Genomic DNA, 20,048 nt, shown 5'->3' on the forward strand with positions numbered 1-20,048 from the left:
ATGTTTTGTGCCTGGCAAAAAGAAATGGAAGAGGTAAAAAGGTTCCACCGAGATTTGAACTCGGGTTACTGGATTCAGAGTCCAATGTCCTGACCACTAGACCATGGAACCTTGTGCCAATTCAAGCCCAATTTTTATATTATTAATATTAACCTAAGTTCACCCGCTTCATTCTCTCTCCCTTTCTTTTGTTTTTTCACCGTTCTCAAGTTCTCAGGTTTGTGGCTGATCGAGTGTCCATTTTGCATCCCAGATGATTAATTTTTTAATATATTAAAAAAAAGCCTAGTCGTTTAGGTCAGGTTCAAAATGGACAAAATTTTGTTCGTGAATTCCCTTGTTTTCTCCTCAAGAAAAAATATATTTTACATAAATTTCAAAAAATATTAGGCACACGTCACAATATAAAAGTCTTCATCTTTGGTAGTACAACACTTATTTCCTTCGCCTTCAATTGTCATCCTTTCCAATAATAGTTATCCAGCTGCCCCAACTTTCTTGACCTCACCAGAGTCACCACCCTCTCTCACTGATAACTAATAACTATCTCTTTATCAGGCTAATATCTTCATTGATAGCACAGATGATGATCATCAACTCCTCCATCAATAAAATGCCTCATTTTCATTGGTGACTAGAAATTACTCTCCATCCACGTGGTAATTTGGCATGATTAATGTTTATAAATTACTCATAATGTATCATCTCTGGACCCTGCCAGAACAGAAATGCATACCATCTTGACTCAACTGGAAAACTAAAGGCATAGCACAACATCAAATCTTCTCATGCTGGCCTCATGCGCACCACAAGGCATATGGTACAATTGAAAAACAAGAAAAAATAAAATAAAATATTTGTAAACATTAAGGCAGAAGGCAGAGGGGATCCTTCTCAAAAAAGAGAGAAGAAAAAAAAAAGGGCAGAGGCTGAACGCAAGTAAATAAATCACTCAGCGGTCACTCATCTCGCAAGTCAACACAGTTGACTTCCACATCTTCTGGCAATCCCACCGTTCAAAAACCTCCCCGCTTCATGTTCGAGCACAGAAAGATGATCACGGGGCTCATTTCCCATTATGTCCTTCAATTACTTTCTCCAATGGGTATACTGTACAAAAAGCACTTTCCAATCGATGTATGTATATGTTTATCCGCGTCCATGAATGAATTGAGCAAAATAATTACAGAACTAGAAACCGAGAGAATAACAGGATGGAGGAAAAAAAATGACCTCTTTACCACAAAGCAACCAAAACTGAGGTTGGAAAACTGAAAGTGAATTCATAAAGAAACTTGCTCTTGCTAATAAATACCGCTATTTTGCAACTAGTATTTTAGTTACCACTTGGTTTCATTCTTCTTTTCTCTTCATTTATGCATGCATAATCTGCTGGTCCACCTCCCCGTCGAGGACCATCACCGAACAGTGGTGATGCACCAGGTGCCACCGTCCATTGTGGAACTCAAAGACATTAGTTACGTTGAATGGCCCATTGTCCATCTCAACAACATACATTTTCATGGTAACCCAAGCCATGTCAGTCAGCACACGAGCCCTTACATCACGAACCTGGAAGTCCAATCCTTGCTCCCAATTAAATGCAAACTGCCAACTCTGTATTACAGCGTTATACCTGTGGGTCAAGTATGACTCAGCTCTAAGTTCACTTCAATAAAAAATCAAAAACAAACGAGTTTTTAACACAGCATACAATGGTTTTACAGAAGTTGCAAATCCAAGCAAGGCAGCAGTACAGGCAGCTACAGAATGTCATCACATAACAAGTCTTACATGAAGATATCAACTCTGGTCTATTTTCTCCCTTTCGGGAATAGAATCTTCTGCTATTACTTTCCATTTAAAAAAAGACACCCAACAATCCAAGGAACTTAAATTGCCAAATATGACACAATTACCAACGTAAATTATCTGATTGCCATTTCATCAAGTTGGAAGCAACACCATGAGATTAAGGAATAAAAAACCTATGAGTCCCTCTCCTAAGAGTAAACCACCACCAAACATAGTTTCATTAATTGATAAACATAATACTGCAACCAGTGTACTTGTGACAGAGGTGATTCACTCATACTATATAAGAAGTCATCCTCTAAGCATCAATCACTTCTTTCTAATTTCCACAACAGCAGAAGTCACAAAGGAAAATTAATTTTGGGATCTAATAAAGTACTCATTCCTAACATTTAGTTATTTTGAAATTTAATTTCCTACATTCCTTAACAAATAGGAAGACAGAACCTCACCCCTCATCTGCTTTTCCAATGTATGCAAGTACTTCTCTAACATTACAAAGTTGTTCATATTTACTCTACCAAGCAAATTCTCCCCCATCAAACAAATTCTAAACAAGATTCTCATTGCCCAAGCTAGCAGAGCTATTACTCCATCACATAATGAAAACACACTAAACACACTTCTAATTTCATAAATAAGATATGCATCTTAAAAATGCATGCCTTTCAATTCAAAACATAATTATATAATGATAGAATTCAAATCACCACTGTATTTCCATCCAGCAATGTTTCATCACGACCACACAAATTGGCTACAAGACAATCATCATCCTATATACATCCTCCTTTGCTCCCCAAATGCATTAACCAGGATAAATGTCTTTAAATTACAACATCCTAGCTGTGAAAAAACAACATCTATTAGGAAGTCTTCATGCCTAGTGTTTTTGCAATTAACAGCATGACTTGAGAACAAACATCAAAGGGGCGTCACTAAAAAAAAACACTTAATATCACGTAAACCACAGTATGTGCTGAAAACAGCAGGACTGTTGTATGCATTTTTATTGTCGCTGCAGGAAAACATAAATTTAATCTCATTAGCTAAAGTTAAGTTTTATAATCATACCCTGACAAATTTTCCCCAGATGCATGGGTGCACTTCACATAATCTGCATGAAGCCATAATTGACTCATTGCTTGAAGAGATCTTTCTCTAATGATGTTAAAGAATTCTGTATTGACATTCACAATGGCTCTTGTAGCCGCATAGTACGCCTTCCACCCATTAACAGGTGTCACACTATCTTGTTCCAGTGTAAAATCCTAACACAGGAAGCGCAAAAGAGAAAAATTCAATACACGCACCAAAACAGGAAAAACCGAGAGAAGTCAAAACTCAAAAGCAACTACTGAAAATAGGAAGCAGAGAAAGAAAATGCATCTACAAGTTTGAATCCACATTTACAACCAAGTAAATCCATCATAATAAAGAGAAATTTAAACTCAAGGACACCAAAGCAAAGGGAAATAAAAATGACACAGAATAACTTTCAGAATTCTAGGAAAGACTCAAGAAATCCTAAAAAGAGAAATGCTAACTTTGAAAAATTTAAACCTTACAGCACTCCTATACTGCCTTATTATCCAGGTTCAGGGATTCTTAAACTATAACTCTTCAACACCTACATGTTTTACAAAAGAGAACTAAAGTTTAATTCTCTGGATTCTGCAAAAAGAGAAAATGAAGTTCCGTGACAAATATGTTCTCACTTCCAAAAAAAATAGTCTTATAGTATTTCCATCGAGAAAGCCACCTAGTTTACAACACATAAGAAGATTCTGCAACTACTGGACCTTACATTATTACTGGTTAATGGCGTCACGATTAACACCCATTCCCTAATCCTCCAGATTTCACATTTTCCCCACAATTATCCAGATTTAAAACAACTAAAAGCAACCATAACACCAAAATTTAACACAATAAAACTCCAAATTAATAACAAAAACAATATTTCAGACTAAAATACCTTGTATTTCACATTAAAAAAGAATCTACAATCAGTAATAAAATTAACCGAAACATTAAAATAAATTCTCAAAATAACAACAAAAACAAAACAAATACCTTATGATAAAGCGCCTTCCACGCGTTATCATCATTAGCAGCTTTCCGCATTAGCGAATTAGTCATCGACAACCTACACAAACTCGGATAGTCCAAATAACTAAGCGCGTGTGTCGTAATCTCCGGCACTAGCTGCTCCATCATCGACGCTCCGGTCTGCTTTTCCACCACCATCTCCTCCGCCGCACCGCCACCGTTCAAGTACTTCTCCTCCGCCGTAAAAGAATCCGCACTATTAACACTTCCAATTTCACCGTTACAGGAGCAGCAACACCTGCAGGTTATCGTTTTGGTTGTTGATGCTGCTGACGTGGAGGAATGGACGGTGAGATCCGGTTTGGGTGATTTTGATCGGAGAGTGAGGAAAGCGAGTAAGAGAGAGAGGAGAGTAACAGATGAGGCTATGAGGAAAGATTGAGAGAGAGTGAAATCGAAGGCAGTAATCTCCATTTACAAGACATGAAAGCGAGTAAGATTTCACAAATGAAGAAGAACATGAAACCCTAATTTTGGAAAAATCTGAGCCGTTTTATTTGAGAGGGTGGTGTCGTTGTGTTTTCAGGGAAAGAAACCCTAGAACAAAATTGAGTAGTCGAAAGTTTTTGTTGCAGACGAGAGGGGGGGAGTTTGTTGTGAGTTGTGACTCGTGACTCGTGTGAGTCATAACTGACTGGAGAGGACTCCAACGTGCGGGAGTGGGTGTGTTACTAATGGTATATCAGTAAATAATAGTAAATTCAAATAATATTTTTGTATTTCTATTTCCTGATTGATTTTTTTTGTCTTCGTGTTAAAACTTAAAGGGTAATTTTTAATTTATCCTGTGAGGATTTAGGGGCTTCTCAATTTGTCCTGTTTGTATCAATTACTCCCTGAACTCTTATCAAACTCTTACGTTTCTCCTTCTATCCATTAAACTAACTACCGGGATTGATGGTGCAGCATATTTTATATTTCAATTGACTCCCTCAAGTTCAAGAGAATCTCAATCAGATGTCTATACTTCAATCATATTAAAATTCATAAATTCTTTCTTACCAGAAATTGCAAGACACCCCATAAATGCATATTATTCATAATATAGAATCCAAAAATAAACACAATTGCGAAATCAAAGATCAAATAGGTTTATTTTCTTTATATCATTGTCTGAAAAATACCATTAAAATTAAAATCCAGTTATAATTTGGAAAACAAAATATAATGTACTAGAATGATTAATTGGGTTTTTCTAGCATGTGCTCTTGAGGCACGCATTAGTTATATGATTTATTGATTTATTTTCATTACTGAGTAAAATTTTAATTCGTAATCCCATTTTGTTTGGTATGGAAATGAACACATTGCATAATTGATATAGTTTTTAGACCCGGACTTAGTGGCCAGCCCGGTCCAAGACCAAGGTTTTGTTCAAGTCACCCGGGTCAATTTTTTTTTAAAAAAAATTAAAGCGACGTCGTTTTAGTAAAAAAAAAAACAAAAATCAACGGGTTGCAACCAGGTTTTTAACTGGATCTTGCCGAGTCACACCGGGTTTTTTCTTCAACCCGACCTGATTTTAGCCCCGGGTCAATCCGTCGGACCGGGTTTTAAAACTATAACTTATACGGTTAATTGTTTTGTTTCCATAATCAGGTGACATTTTATTTTAGTCGTTAATTCAATGTTGCTAGATATGGAAATTAAATAATTCAAATTAAACCTATTAGGATGTGCCTTAAGGGAACATGTTAGAAAAAGGCCTTGTTTTTTTTTTTTTTCCAAGAGAGCTATAATCTAAAAAGATGGTAGCAGGCTATCTTAATTTATTTAAATTTTGTTTTTTTATCAAGAAGCTATGTTAACTTGGTATGAGCTCATTATGTTTTTTTATTAAAATATGCAAGATTTATAGGTCGAGTTTATGTATTTTTATCAATATTTCTTTATCTGTTAAAAGTTTGTGAATTTGAGAAATATAAGATAAAATAAAACGTCAATAACAATTCTATGTGTTTGGTAATATGATACAATATGTTTTTTAATATTTTATATTGACTTATTAAAATCATTGAAAAGTATAATAATATGAATTTAATTTTTTTTTTTAAAAAAAATGTTAACCATAAAAACAAATACTCCCTAGAAAACAAAGTTGGTCATGACTGAGGAATGTGTGCTTAAATGACCTCTTTTTTCTTAATTTCAGGAGTCAATTGAGAAAAACAAATTGCCACGTCATCATTCCATTAGTTTAACAAATGAAGATGGACGAAAGGTAAGAATTGAATCTTGATGAGAGTTTAGGTGGGTAATTAATTCAACGGAAAGCTCCTCCATTCTTTTTTTTTTTTTTGTAAAAAAAAAACTAAACCTCAGGAGGATATATTAAAATTCACCCTTTAATTTTTTTTTTATATTTTATGTTTTGTAGAATTTTTCTCCAATGGGATAGCTCACACCCTTTTTCTCTCTCTTATTGCAACTTAGGAACTAAGTAAACATTTAAACATTTACATTTATAAAAAATAAAGAATTTAACATCTTTTTGAATTTGAATCTATAATTATATGCAATGGCAAGATTTATTGGACATCTAGCTAATTTCATAATAAAATTCTACTATGATATGCAACACATCATCAATTGATCCTAAAATATTTATAATCATAAAAAAATAGTTGTTATATAAATAAAATTCATTTGCATGGAAAAAAATCATGAAGATCACGATTATGCGAGTGTCAATTCAAATAATAAAAAAAAAACTATATGATATAATTATATATATAATTTGTCTGATATAATCATTAAGGGCAAAATAACTAATTCATTAGTTGTTTGTTGGATGCGATTATACGTGATGTAATTTGCTTAGAGTTAAAAATTAAAGGTATCACTGTACAAAACAGAATTAAGCCAGGAGGATTAGTGGGCTTCTTTATTTTTAAGAGAAATCTGAAAAATACTTTCCAATTATTGTATTATCAATTTTGTCCCTAAACAATTTTTTTGTATAAATTTTATCTTTCAAGTTTCAGAATTTCTCAATTAAGTCTTTTCATCTATATTTGATCATGAATTTCATCTAAATTATACCTCTTTTTATAAGAAAAGAATCGTCTCATCTTGTAGGGAACTTAAAGGGTAAATAAACCTTTTTAAAGAGTTCTAATAGACCATCACAAATGTTTATATCAATTTTGTCTCCAAACATATATATATATATATATATATATATATATATATATATATATATATATATAAAATGTTTGGAGACAAAATTGATGTAAACATTTTTTTTTGGGGGAAATTTGATACTAGCTTAATTTTTTATTTAAGGGTTGATTTAAAGTATGATGGCGTAGAACCTGTTTTGTTATTTAAAAAAAAAGTTATTTTAAATTATTTTTTTATATTTTTATATTATTTTAATGTACTGATATTTAAAAATAAAAAATGTATTTAAATATATTTAAAAAAAATACTTTAAAAAATAATTTATATCACTATCTTAAACATTCCTTATTATTTATCATCAATTTAAGAACTAAATGTGTCCTTGGTATGCAACTCAAATATTAAATTGAAGAAAAGGGATAAAATTATATGTGGCGGCTAGTAATTGATGTTCTTAATATTATGAAAACAAAGTGTTAGCATTATTAAGAGTGTAAATATTCACATTTTTTTTTTTTTTAAATATGTTCAAGATGTCCTGAAGTTACATATCCTGTGGCTGTGACTGAGCTTATTTGTTTTTTTCATGTTAAGAATTTCCCGATGCATATCATCACTGCTTTTAAGAAGAAAAAAATATTATATTGTTTATGCTCTGGGCTGCATCCTTTCTCTTTACCTTCTCATGTTATCATGCATGGAATTTGAAGAAACCAAAAGGAAAAATGGCAATATTCTTCACTACCACACCTTCATTCAAGATTAAAACAAGACAGAGACAATAACAACATTCTTTACATTCGTGTAAAAGCTACAGTTACAAGGAGGCCAAAGCCAATTATCAACAAATGACCTGATTTTCTAGAGCTACAAAAAACGAAGAACACCTACAGAAAAAGTTATTGAATGTCGTTGTAGTTCTTATAATATCGCAACCCCGAAGCATTACATTAGCTGACTGCAATGCTCTGGGGAAAAATTCAAGCCACGACGAAGGGACTAGCTGGAGAGTATTGTAATGAATACTATCATGGTGCTGCTAACTAGTATCATCATCCAACCTCTGCTGGTTCGGCATGCCTTGTCCGAATTTGAAGCTGCTCCTAAATATTTTGAAACTTTTGCAGAGATTAGCATGACAGTTGAAAAGCACATGAAGAAAAGACTCATGGCTAGCACAGCGAGTTCTTTACTTTCCAGATTTGCCTGATCATTTGCAACCTTTTCGATGTCCAATCTGCTGAAAGGAATGAAGGGGGGGGGGGGGGGGGGGGGGACGGTAAAATTTATTAAACAAGAGTGAAAGCAACATGATATTAGAAGTAGAGGATCGGCAAATCATTGTAGATTATCATCTAGATGGTTAAACGACCTAAAGATTACATCAACAGGGAACAGCATGGCATGTAAAAGAAAATGCTTGATGTATTTTTCATCTAGGACAACTTGAATAAATGAGAGACAGCAGACAGTCAGGGAATATAATAACCAAAAGTATTTGAAAACGAATTTTGACTATAATATAGATGTTTCCCACCTTAGCCTTGTATTTTCTCTGACCAACGTATCCATACTAGATGAGACACCGGCTTTCCATGACTGGTACTCCATGAGCACTTTATCCTGATAATAAAAACCAAACCGATGGTTAGGAAATCGCAGAAATTAACTCTTTGAATATTTTGGAAGTCAAGCAGTACCGTGTTCTCCTTCCATTCCATGAGATCTCTAATTTCTGTTCTGGTCGTCTCCACAAGCAATGAAATTCCGGATAGCTCTTCTTCAAGCTTTGGCATAATATCTCCTTTTCTCTGATTCGTTTCTTTAATATACCCCTCAAGCATAGTTAAACTTAGTTCAAGTGACTTCGCCTTCTGCATCAAGATCTTTAGAAGAGTGTCGCCTGGTTTCCTGCTAATTGGTAGCTGTCTAACTTCAGTTACTGGTTCAGCCATTATGTTTATACTCTCAGGACTTTTCTTCCCATCGGCATGGGATTGTTGAATATCAGATAGGTTCTCGGCCCCCATACCAGCATTATCGACCCCATTGCGAACTTTTCCACTACTTTCCTTGTCAGTTAGATTTAATTCTGGCTTTAAATGTGGTGCTGCAGTTAAACTAGGCTTTGGCAATTCAATGGGAAGAGGTTCTTCGGATGGCACAAAGAAATCTTCAAGCATACGCTCAATGGCATCTACTCCATATACCTCGACAACACTCAATGTGCAGTAAAATCCTGACCCATAATGACTACGTAAATTCAACTTCAAATACCTCACCCATTTGGGTTCTGGCAGTTTGAAATCTTGAATGTGCTTGACATTTGCAGCCACAAAATTTCCCAAAGGAATCCAACTTTTGGTTGTATAGTTTAAACTTCCGGACAGTTCAAAATCCTTGAAATTGGAGGAATAATGTTCAAAATTCGCAATTTTAACAACATCAACCAGCGTCTCCTCCGAAAGCTCGATAACAACAAACTTCTCTACCACAGAACAAGGGTTTCTCAGGTACTTATCATGATCCTTCCCCAGTATGTTACATGCTCCTTTAGCCTCCTTATTATACGCAAGCACCTTTGCGCCCTTTGTCAAAGAGGCATAGTTATACTCTCTTCCATCAGGTTCAAGCCGATGGGTGATGTTAGCAAGCTGCTTGGGGATAACTTTGCCTTTTTCTTGTCTTATTATGTTCCAGAACTCGTCAAAGTTGAGATAAGTCAGATGCTGAGGTCTCCCACTCGGTAGTTCTTTCAGTTTACCTGTCGTCAGTTCTTCAGGATTCCGCATTTTATACACTGAAGATCCATAACCTAAAGCACTCAAAATTATTTCTTGTAATCTATTTGTCTCTGGAAGTGGGCACTTCTTATTTCCTAAGTCAGTATGAACTGTAGCATTCTTACTGCTGGTAGACGGATTGACCTCTAGCAGAATTCCATTTGTATCATTATTGCTTGTAATTGCATCATGTGAAGGTGTATCACCACGAAGAGTAGTATCTTTAAGATCACTAGAAAAAGGTATGCTACTGTTGTCAGGAGTCAAATTCCCTGGAAAATGTATAATCAATATCAATTGAATATCATGCATAAAAAGGGCCAATTTGGCACCCCTTTTAGACAAAATAAATAAATAAATCTTCATAGGAACAGAACATAGACATAAAAGTGTTAGATGTTAGTTTGACTGTCTTGCATAATTATTTGGTTAATTGAGTTCATTATCTTAGAAACTAAACAGCAGAAACTCAAAGGCCTCAACAATTTCATCAATATTTCCATTCCGTCAATCTTCTAGGCAACCAAACACAGGATGGTAGAAAATTAAGACATTTACGTGCATATAAAGACAGAAGAAAAGGGTTTGTAGAAATCCTAAACAAAATGATGGGTTATAACAAAAAGGAAGAAAAATCAAGCATGAAAAACTTGAAAAACAAAAAAAAAAAAAACAGAGAAATCTCACCTTGATTTTCATGACCAGCACAGAAAGAGAAGAGAAGACCCCAAAGTAAGAGAATCAAAGACAAGTGTAGCTCATACAAACTTCTCCTCCTTGAATTGCTGCTTCTGTTTTTGTTGTTTAAGAATGAGAAAGGTTTTTTCATGCCTCTTCGTCAGCACAGAAACAGGGGTGCCTCTCTGGCGTTTTCTCTTTGGTTGTCTTGTCTCTCGATGTCCTCTTATCTTATCTCCTCTCTGTAGGGATGCGGAAAAGCATGGTGGTGGTTTCCGACTTTGCTTCGGATTGTCACGTGAATCCTTTGAGTTTTAAGGATGATTACAAGAAGTCCGATGCGATGTTGTCTAACTCCCAATCTTACGGGAACAGGAAACCAACTACTGGCTATCCATATAAAAGGCGCCTAGTTCGGGGTCTTTTTGTTTACCAAACTGTCTTACTTTATGTTAGTTCTAAAGGTCACTCACAAGGATAATCTTGGAAGATTCTGACCTTCACTTTCTAGGGTTTGTTTATATTTATTGTACACCAGCATGGGAGGGAGTGTCAAAACCTACAAATAGGATGACAATACGTGGATGGGTTTTAGTGCATCCGCATCTACTCAAAACACTTACAATCATCCAACCATCCCCCGCGCCTAACCCGATCGTGAAACGCTCTTTGAGATTGTAGATGGACTATATTTGTTTTTTTTTAGTTTTAAATTATTAATTTTTATATATTTTTTAATATATTAATATCAAAAATAAATTTTAAAAAATAAAAAGATATAATATTTTAATATATTTTCAAGTAAAAAATACTTTAAAAATACCTTTTACCACTCTCTGCACGACTCTTGAACAATGTTTATAATTACGGTAGACATTGTTTTTCAAAATGTTTTTTTATTTATAAATACATTAAAATAATATTATTTTAAAAATATATATATATTTTTAACATCAACATATCAAAAAAATTTAAATATACTAAAAAACATTAATTAAAAAAAATAAAAAATTTCAAAATTCATAACTGAACTAAAAAACAAACATTACCTTAATGAGCGAGTACCCAGAGGAGTTTTTTTTTTTTTACCTTACCACAATATATATATATATATATATTAAAATAATATAGGCTCAAAAATGTTTAGAAATTTTAAGCTATATATGTTGTATGTGACTCATGTGTCATAATTAATATTTATGACTCAGGAGTTGTAATTAATATCTGTGAATTATTAATCATAAATAATATTTGCAACTTGATAAAAAAACACGTATAAAGGCAATTTTCCAAGCCTCTAACTCCTTGCAAATAAAAAAAAAAATTCACATAATCATAGTTTTTCCAGCCACAATTCAATCTAAAAAATAATTAAACGAATCTAAAAAATAATTAAACGCCAAATGTAATTACATCCATATCATATAATATAATTAACACAATTCAATCCCAACTAATTCTTATAATATTATATATGTAATTCCATCTAAAAATTATCTTAGTTCGTGGATGAGCCTACATCACCTTAAAAATAGATTTGTAGCATCCTTATAAAAGTCAACACCAATATCACCTTAAAAATAGATTTGTAGCATCCTTATAAAAGTCAACACCTATATCACTTCAGCTTATAGATAGGTTTGAGACGCTTGTTAACAATTATCTTGCATTGATATTATTTCAAAATGCTCAGTCTTGTCAACCTCTTAAAGTTCACTATAATACAAATTAAATATAGTATTGATCATAACATGTCTCATTTCATCAATGCTTTCATGAACAATAATTGCTGCTTTTAAAACCTTCCATAAAAAATAATGAATATACACATATACATTAAAAAGTAATTAATACTTACCAACCATAATAATATTAACAATATTTAATAAATATCATATCTAAAAAAAAATACGGCACCAGTCAATTTTATCTTGGATATCATAACGTGTTATAATGCATCAAATTATTGATTTAATAAACAGACAACCTTAAGGCTGCTCGGATGGCGTTGAGACAAACTCATCAATAAATGGTTAATGTGTGCGCTATTGTCGAGACTTCACCTTGGTTTTTTTCATCTTGTTGTGCCCAAAACAACAATTTATTGTCCTACCGTTCTTTATGATTACTTCCTTTTTCTCTCATTCTGCACCTTTTTTTTTTATTGGCTCCATCAAGATACATAGAGAATGGTATTGCTAGAGTTCTATCTGGATGGAGGTACTCGTGGCTCTTCTGGTCTGAACAACATTGATGCCTGCAATGGGAAAATCACCTACGATCAGATTTGGAGAAGGGTTCATTCACTCAAGAAGACGAGTGGCCTTGATTAACTTTTTAGTCAAGTGAAGATTAACAACATGTTTGGTACAAGCATCAACATATAAACATTGTTTTATCTCTAATGTCATCAAAAATTGTTTTTTTTTCTTTATCTCGGTGTCGCTCTACCCGGGCAATGACACTGGTATGCAACTAGTCAAGTGCAAAACAATTATAACCATCATCCATTACTAGACAGCAAAATTTCACGTGTCTCGCTCGTGTTCTCATACAGTGGTGAACTGCTGGGTAATCATGGGGTTTTTCCTTCTGATGTTGTTAGCAACGCATAATCTAATTCATTCTCCAGTTCTTGTTTGAAGAAGGGAAGGATTCCTGGATTTTCCTCCTCCAGAAGAAGACTTAACCGTGTTTGCGGAGGGTAATTGTTCAAAATATAATCAATTTCTTCTCCACTGATTTCCTTCTGATTAAGAAGAACCTGCAGCACAAAGTAAACAAAAAATTACTAGTCAGTTTATGTGCAGCCCCTCTTCCATGCATAACAACACACCATCGTGTGTATCTAATCATGGAAACAGCTTTCTATAGTTTGACAATATATATATATATATATAATACCACAGATTTCTTATTTTCAGTTCCCATGATGAAGCCAAAACCAGGTTCAAATCTCAGCAAACTTCCATTTCATGCCAATCCAAGTCCCAGAATGCCAGCCCAAGCCATTTTGAGATGGAAAATCCTTCAGAATCTTACATACCTCAATATTTTCTCAACATGATACTATTTATATTTCCACTGATTAATTTCACCAGCGAGGATATTTTTATTGATCTCGCTGGGAACAGAAAATGCAGATTATGAAATAACATTATAGCACAAGATGACATTCATCCAATTCATCAATATTTACAGGCAGTAACAAGGTTGATCCCTTAATAAACAAAAAATGAATAACTCCTAGAAAAAGAAGCAAAACCAATAATAGAGTTTCATTGATACTAGAGCTTTACTTTTTCAACGATGGAGAATGAATTTTCAGAATTGAATCCCTTAAAATTTTGAAGTCAAGAAAATATGAAACACAAATTGACAATCCACATTCAGTTACCTTCACAGCTTTGAGCAAAGCTGCATGGTGCCGTTTTAGCAGAGAAACTGTCCTTCCATACATATCACATATCAGCTTCTCAGTCCTTTGGGCAACTTGATCATCCAAATTGAAGTTGATAGGGGGTTCAATTAGGTCATAGTCATCATAAAGTGATCCTTCAAAATCCAGCCGTGGGCCCATGAATCTAACTTTCTTTCTCCAAGGAGGCGGTTCTCCATGTATTACCATTGGATTCTCCAAGTTCCATCTGTTGTAGGATGAAGGAAGACCATGCATTAATGCCAGGTAAGAAAGTGGGAAATCAAATAGTCTAGCAGTGAATCAAGTGGCTACATAGTTATAATTTTACGAGCAAGCCAAGATGCATCTGCAAGGTAGGAAACTGATGCCCTTGATGTATCCCGTCCATAAATGACCTCTTCAGCTGCCCTCCCTCCAAGAAAAACCTTCACACGGATATGAAATCAAGAAAAAAGAATCTGACAGAATCCGAGAAAGAAGTCTTAGCCCTAGACTAGACAACCTTAAGTTCACACCTGAAGACGATGCAGCAGCTGAGGTAAACGCTCAAACATGTATGATTCGTCATCAAGTCGATGAAACACAAGTTGTGATAATGTCTGCACAACCACTCCACACAAATTAGCAGATAGACCCAAACACATACCTAAGATAAGTATAATGAGATGGCATCATTCAGACCAGTTCAAAGAAATAGACAGCAAATGTGGTAACCATCAAATTACATGACAATGGACATGTGATGAGATGATAGAAAATTTTGAAGGGAGCATCCAGTATGCGTGTACCTCTACTGGGCATAATGTAACATGGCATGCAAGGAAAACTTGTAAAAACCGAAAGAAGAGGACAGATATTACAGGAACAGAAAAGGTACCTGACCGCGAGGGACAATTGAAATCCGATCACAACATTCAACCTTTGCATTTTCATATCGCCTAAGCAAATGAGATGTCATTACAACTCCCAGTTCAGTAGTGGCTCTACGGCACTGCCCCTGATGACCCAACTCTATTCCTACACGCTTTGGTCCAACAGTAAGTCGGTCTACTGCATCATCCATGTCTGACTGAAGAATTGCCGCATGCCCTTGCCTGACCGCCACAAGAGCAGCCTCTTGGACCAGCTGAGCTAATTTTGCTCCAGTCCATCCTGATAATTGCTCACAGGATATCAGACATTGAACTCGAAAAACAACTGAACCCAAAAGAAAATACATACCCGGTAAATTTTTTCCATAAGTAGACAAATCAACAGAATCTGACATTTTCACTTTGCTTGCATGGATTTTCAAAATTTCCAATCTCCCTTTAGCATTAGGAGGTCGAATTCTTATCTGCAAGGAGAAAAAAAAGAAAAAATAATAATAAGGAAAACAAAAATAATACATTCAGTTAAATACATATTTCAAACTCTATATATCTTCGAAACCATAAAATGCAATGGGTACTAAAAAGCAGAGCATAAAAACACCTTGCGATCAAAACGACCTGGCCGAAGAAGTGCTGGATCTAACAAGTCCCTACGATTTGTTGCAGCTAGAAATATAACACCTTTTCCAGTGTCAAACCCATCAAGCTCTATCAAAAGCTGATTCAATGTAGTTTCCCTCTCTTGAGTGGCAGCATTATACAGGTGGTCAGTAGATTCCTTGAAAATCCCTTGACGCCTGATCACAGAATAAATAGACAGAAATCATTTAAAGTTGTCATATTAAGTTTAGGCACAGGCTAAAGAGGTATGCCTAAGAATATAAGGTCAACAGTTCAATTGACCACAGATACAGTGATAGAGGTTGGGTGGTGCAATGTTATGAAGATATGAATTCAACTGGGGTAAAACTATACTATTCACTTTGAGTAACCAACAAGAGCATCCATACCTAGTTGCCAATGCATCAATTTCATCAATGAATATAACTGATGGTTTATTTACCTGCATGGAAAAAAGACATTCTCAATAATTATTTCAAAGCGGACAGACACCAAGAATTACTGGATGCATGGAATTATGCCCACAAGCTTTCAAGGACTATACATTATCAGCACAACTAAAATTGCCAGTTGAAATCTTTTCCATAAATAAAATATGGCATATGCACATGACACAGGAATTCTTTACAAATATACAACTCCAAATATGCATTCCAGAAAAATCCATTTCCTTGATATCTAAGAGAAGCAATCATGGATAGAATTACTCTTGTAAAACCATGAAATCTGGACTACCAGACAATGGACAACTAGCAACAAGGCATGATTAATGATACACTGCTAGTCAATACCTAAGTGTATTTACCTTGGCTCTCTTGAAAAGATCTCTGATACGAGCAGAACCAACACCAACTAAAACTTCAACAAATTCAGATCCAGCCATTTGGTAAAATGGAACTCCAGCTTCACCTGCTATAGCCTTTGCAACCAGGGTCTGCAAAATTATTATAAACCTTTAATTTTATATAGAAAACTTCACCATAAAATTCCCAGACTGGCAGAACAATATTACTAACCTTGCCGCATCCAGGAGCACCTTCCAAAAGTACTCCATGTGGAGGCTTTATTCCCATTTTATCAAACAGTTCTGGATTCTTCAAGTATCTCACCAACTGATTAGAAAATTGTTAAAGACCCCAATAAGCTTCAATAAAACAAAAATGCAAATTTATTCAAAGGGGATTAAAGAAAAGATATCAATAAATGACTATCAAGTTGATGTAATAAACATTAATAAACAGAATTCACAAGGAAGACATCATTAGTTTAAGAACAAATAGAAGACCTTACAGTTCAGAGGGTGGTTGAAGGAAGAATATGTGTTATGAAACTGATAAAAACAAAATACCTTCATGCTTGGAAAAATGAGACTAAGAAAGAAAAACACAACTCATGATAGTTGACAGATGATTCCTGAACCTTCAAGCATAAAACATCAATTGGGTAAAACTTATCAAGCTAATTTCCAGTAATTCGAGCTTTTGAAAAAACTTGAAACCTTAACCTTTTGTCTCACAGAAAAAATACAGCTCTAGAAAGGGAAGGGTCCATTAAATGACTCATGAAGCTGATACCAACTAGTTTGGCTTCAAGACTTAGTTGATTTGAGAATGGCCAAAAAAAAGGTGTAGCAGTTGAGTGCAAGTTCATGAGCAGAACTTCTGCTCAATGGTTTAATACTTGTGGTCAATGTAAAAGACAATAGATGGTAATTTCCAAGCTTCCTCAATTATCTTCCAGAAAAAGATGCCCAAGCTAAGTGCAAAAGTAGACATGGAAAAATTGGTAGGAAAAAATATCAAATATTTCACAATTCAGTTATTAAACATGTTTACCAACCTATCATACAAGCAATCAAGATAGGCTGTAAGAATACCTCTTGAAGTTCCTCTACTGCTTCATCAATCCCAGCCACGTCACTAAATTTAACTCCAGTTGAACCCTGAAAGAATATGAACCAATGTTTAAATAATTCACGTACAACTTATTAAGATTGGAGATAAGTGCAATAAAAATAAACTAACATCAACACGAGCTTCTGCTTTAGAACGTGAAAAATCAATTCCTTGCCATAAATCCTGCAAAACATAGATGCTAAATCAGTACAATATTCATTGAACAAATAACAAGGCATAAATTCAGAGATTACCAACCCATTGCATAAAACATCACAAAATGAGGGGCTGAAGAAACATTTACCCACTTCCTGAAGTTCTTAGGTCTTCTCGAAAGAGTGAAACGGACTAGAAGGACCATGGTTAAAAGCACGAGCATTATTGGTTTTAGCATTTCGATGCTGGCAGAGACACCACCAAAAGTGTAGAATTCATAAAACTTAGAGAAGAGCCCTCCATCACTGAAAATATCAACCACATAATCCCAAACTCCCTCTAAAATACTAAAGGTTAGACCAAGAAACAGTTTAACAAATGGCTTGGCTATAGGCCATGCAACATATACAGTTGCCACAAAAATAAAACTGGTAACAGCAAATACTGCAGAAGCTAGGAACCCTCCAACAACAACTGCTGCAGCAGCCATCACAGCAGTCACCATTCCAAGCTCTACCATCATTCTGCTAGATATGGAAGATGCCACTGGATGAGGGTACTCTGGCAACTTTCCTACTGAAGACTGCAACAAAGAAGCAGCAGTGAGCAACATACATATATGCTCCAGTGAAAAAATAATCCTCCATCTCCTCAACTTCATGTATTGATGTCCATCACATATGCGCAAGGTTTTATGATGAAAATCTTGTGACTGCAGAATACTATTGAAAAGAAATGCCTTAATTATTATGTTTTATGATGTAAACTTCATGTCTTATATACCTCTGCTAATTATTCCATATATAAATTGAAGAAAGCAAATTTCAGAATGTCTGTTATATCTATGATCTAATCTCCAATCTGGCATCTCTACTTCTATTTGGCATAAGACAAATGACTATCCAATGTTTTGCTTGGCTATATCTATACAAGAATTTGTATCAATTGACCTCACATCCGTATTTAATTTTAAGCTTTGCAAGCTCACTGTCATGTACCTAAATCATCCTGTACCTGAACATGGTTCATTGATGAGACATAACTTTCTCAGAAAAGCTCTCTTCTCAATCTGATAAATATTACAACTAAGGAATCTTTGACAAAATCAATTGAAGAGAAGCTGAAAGATTAATTACCGCCATATGCCTCTCTATTTCATAGAATGGACCCGTATACTCCTCCAAAAGTGTTTGAGCTTCATTCTCATTTAATCTCATTGTCCTACATCAAATACCACATACCATCAAAACAATGCATAAAAACATCCAACAAGCACCAAATCTTAATGCGAGCTAGCAGTCTTAAAACCCACCATTTTGTTCTATGCAAACTCTTCTCGCCAGGAATTTCCTTCAAATCAACAATAAAACCCCTATAATCATTTGCATAAGTACCCATTGCAGCTTCCTTTGAAGTCAATAACTTGACCTTTTCACTCTCCATTGCTTTCTTAAAATCTTCAAATCCCATTTTTGGCAATTCTTCCAAATTCCTATCAAACTCCTCTTCTTCAGATAACTTTACACTGAAAACCTGCTCAGGTACATAAAGCTTTCCCTTGTACTCCCTCAAAATATCCTTCAAGTACACAGCCTTTTCCTCATTTTCACTCTCATTTCCCTCTTTTTTCACTTTGCCTTTCAAATTCAAAAACCTGTCCACAATTTCAATAAACCCCACATTTTTTTTCTTGCTCAAATCCTGTTTTTCCTTCGAAGTATAAAACTTGTCACCGATTAAGTATCTGGGTTCAATTTGGCTAGGGTTTTGCTTCAAAACTCTAGTGACAAAATCTTCTTTGTTAGTGTCACCTGACTGTGCCGTGGAGGCTGAATTCACCTCGCATAAGACTGTGAGTGATCGGTTAAGAAATAGGGTTTTCGATCTAAATTTTGGAGGGGATTTTAAGGGTTTTTTATAGGGTTTGGGAAGACAAACCCTGAGAGAGAATAGAGTGTCAATGCTAGTCATTTATTTGCAGCTACAACAATTGCATTTTAGGGTTTAAGAAATTAGACCTTCATGGATGGGGTTGGGGATTTTTTGTGGAGTTGAAATGAAATGGTCAGAAGGGCAACTGGTTGATAAAAATGGATAACAACAGTTTAATCCGCAATATATATCAGAACCTTCATTTTCATCCCAAATAAAAAGTTTTATCCATGCTGTTGCTGTGTACTAAACCTAATCCTTTTTCCCAATGCAAATGTTGCTCCTCCATCCAAAAGATGCATGCCACACACACAGACAAAATCTGCCATGGACAGTGACCAAAATCAAAATTTAGTTACAAAATCTAAAGACACCCGTTTGTATTTAGTGGTTTTTTAAAATATTTTTATTTAGAAATATATTAAAATAATTTATTTTTTTATTTTTAAAAATATTTAAAAAAATAGGTTGAAATAAAAAAAATCAAAATTTTATAAAAATACTTTACCCTAACAAAAACAAACATGCCTATTTCAGCTTGCAAGAATGGTAGCGCTCATTTGTTTATTTTCATGAGCACGACTTTTTCTAAGAATTAATTTCTTTTAAGCAGAGTTCTTAGTTTTTTCAAAGTTCTTAT

General features: G+C 34.6%; 3 protein-coding genes and 1 non-coding gene across 5 annotated transcripts; all 4 read right to left on the reverse strand.

The window, feature by feature from the left end:
- Positions 1 to 39: 39 nt before the first annotated feature.
- Positions 40 to 111, reverse strand: TRNAQ-CUG (transfer RNA glutamine (anticodon CUG)). Its single transcript has one exon. It is a non-coding gene; the product is annotated as a tRNA-Gln (tRNA).
- A 707-nt stretch (positions 112 to 818) lies between these two features.
- LOC7467075 (F-box protein SKIP8) lies at positions 819 to 4,608 on the reverse strand. Its single transcript, XM_002299425.4, has 3 exons — positions 3,892 to 4,608; positions 2,890 to 3,086; positions 819 to 1,636 (listed from the first exon to the last, which is right to left on the reverse strand). The coding sequence occupies exons 1-3, from the start codon at positions 4,339 to 4,341 to the stop codon at positions 1,375 to 1,377; spliced, it is 909 nt and encodes a 302-aa protein (XP_002299461.2). The 5' UTR covers positions 4,342 to 4,608; the 3' UTR covers positions 819 to 1,374.
- A 3,161-nt stretch (positions 4,609 to 7,769) lies between these two features.
- LOC7467076 (SUN domain-containing protein 5) lies at positions 7,770 to 11,025 on the reverse strand. Of its 2 annotated transcripts, none has more exons than XM_024594014.2 (4): positions 10,521 to 11,025; positions 8,751 to 10,105; positions 8,588 to 8,673; positions 7,770 to 8,287 (listed from the first exon to the last, which is right to left on the reverse strand). In XM_024594014.2, the coding sequence occupies exons 1-4, from the start codon at positions 10,660 to 10,662 to the stop codon at positions 8,050 to 8,052; spliced, it is 1,821 nt and encodes a 606-aa protein (XP_024449782.2). In that variant the 5' UTR covers positions 10,663 to 11,025; the 3' UTR covers positions 7,770 to 8,049. The 2 variants fall into 2 exon arrangements, with proteins under 2 accessions (XP_024449782.2, XP_024449781.2); XM_024594013.2 differs by having other exon boundaries at positions 7,770 to 8,290; positions 10,521 to 11,014.
- Positions 11,026 to 12,813: 1,788 nt separating this feature from the next.
- On the reverse strand, positions 12,814 to 19,673 carry LOC7467077 (probable inactive ATP-dependent zinc metalloprotease FTSHI 1, chloroplastic). The gene is made up of 15 exons (XM_024588639.2): positions 18,789 to 19,673; positions 18,613 to 18,697; positions 17,625 to 18,059; positions 17,450 to 17,503; positions 17,302 to 17,367; positions 16,442 to 16,537; positions 16,231 to 16,359; positions 15,815 to 15,867; positions 15,406 to 15,601; positions 15,154 to 15,268; positions 14,810 to 15,084; positions 14,448 to 14,531; positions 14,245 to 14,357; positions 13,909 to 14,158; positions 12,814 to 13,275 (listed from the first exon to the last, which is right to left on the reverse strand). The coding sequence occupies exons 1-15, from the start codon at positions 19,445 to 19,447 to the stop codon at positions 13,087 to 13,089; spliced, it is 2,799 nt and encodes a 932-aa protein (XP_024444407.1). The 5' UTR covers positions 19,448 to 19,673; the 3' UTR covers positions 12,814 to 13,086.
- Between the last annotated feature and the right edge of the window lie 375 nt (positions 19,674 to 20,048).

The sequence above is a fragment of the Populus trichocarpa genome, chromosome 1 (genome assembly GCF_000002775.5).
Source record: "Populus trichocarpa isolate Nisqually-1 chromosome 1, P.trichocarpa_v4.1, whole genome shotgun sequence".
NCBI lineage: Eukaryota > Viridiplantae > Streptophyta > Magnoliopsida > Malpighiales > Salicaceae > Populus > Populus trichocarpa.

Coding starts and splice junctions, on each gene's coding strand:
- LOC7467075 (XM_002299425.4), bottom strand. CDS start 4,341: ATGGAGATTACTGCCTTCGATTTCACTCTCTCTCAATCTTTCCTCATA. Junction 3,087..3,891: donor GGAAGGCGCTTTATCATAAG/GTATTTGTTTTG, acceptor TTCCTGTGTTAG/GATTTTACACTGGAACAAGA. Junction 1,637..2,889: donor TCTGGGGAAAATTTGTCAGG/GTATGATTATAA, acceptor CTTGACCCACAG/GTATAACGCTGTAATACAGA.
- LOC7467076 (XM_024594013.2), bottom strand. CDS start 10,662: ATGAAAAAACCTTTCTCATTCTTAAACAACAAAAACAGAAGCAGCAAT. Junction 10,106..10,520: donor TGCTGGTCATGAAAATCAAG/GTGAGATTTCTC, acceptor TACATTTTCCAG/GGAATTTGACTCCTGACAAC. Junction 8,674..8,750: donor TGGAATGGAAGGAGAACACG/GTACTGCTTGAC, acceptor TTTTATTATCAG/GATAAAGTGCTCATGGAGTA.
- LOC7467077 (XM_024588639.2), bottom strand. CDS start 19,447: ATGACTAGCATTGACACTCTATTCTCTCTCAGGGTTTGTCTTCCCAAA. Junction 17,504..17,624: donor CTAAGAACTTCAGGAAGTGG/GTAAATGTTTCT, acceptor TATGTTTTGCAG/GATTTATGGCAAGGAATTGA. Junction 15,602..15,814: donor ATTGATGCATTGGCAACTAG/GTATGGATGCTC, acceptor TTCTGTGATCAG/GCGTCAAGGGATTTTCAAGG.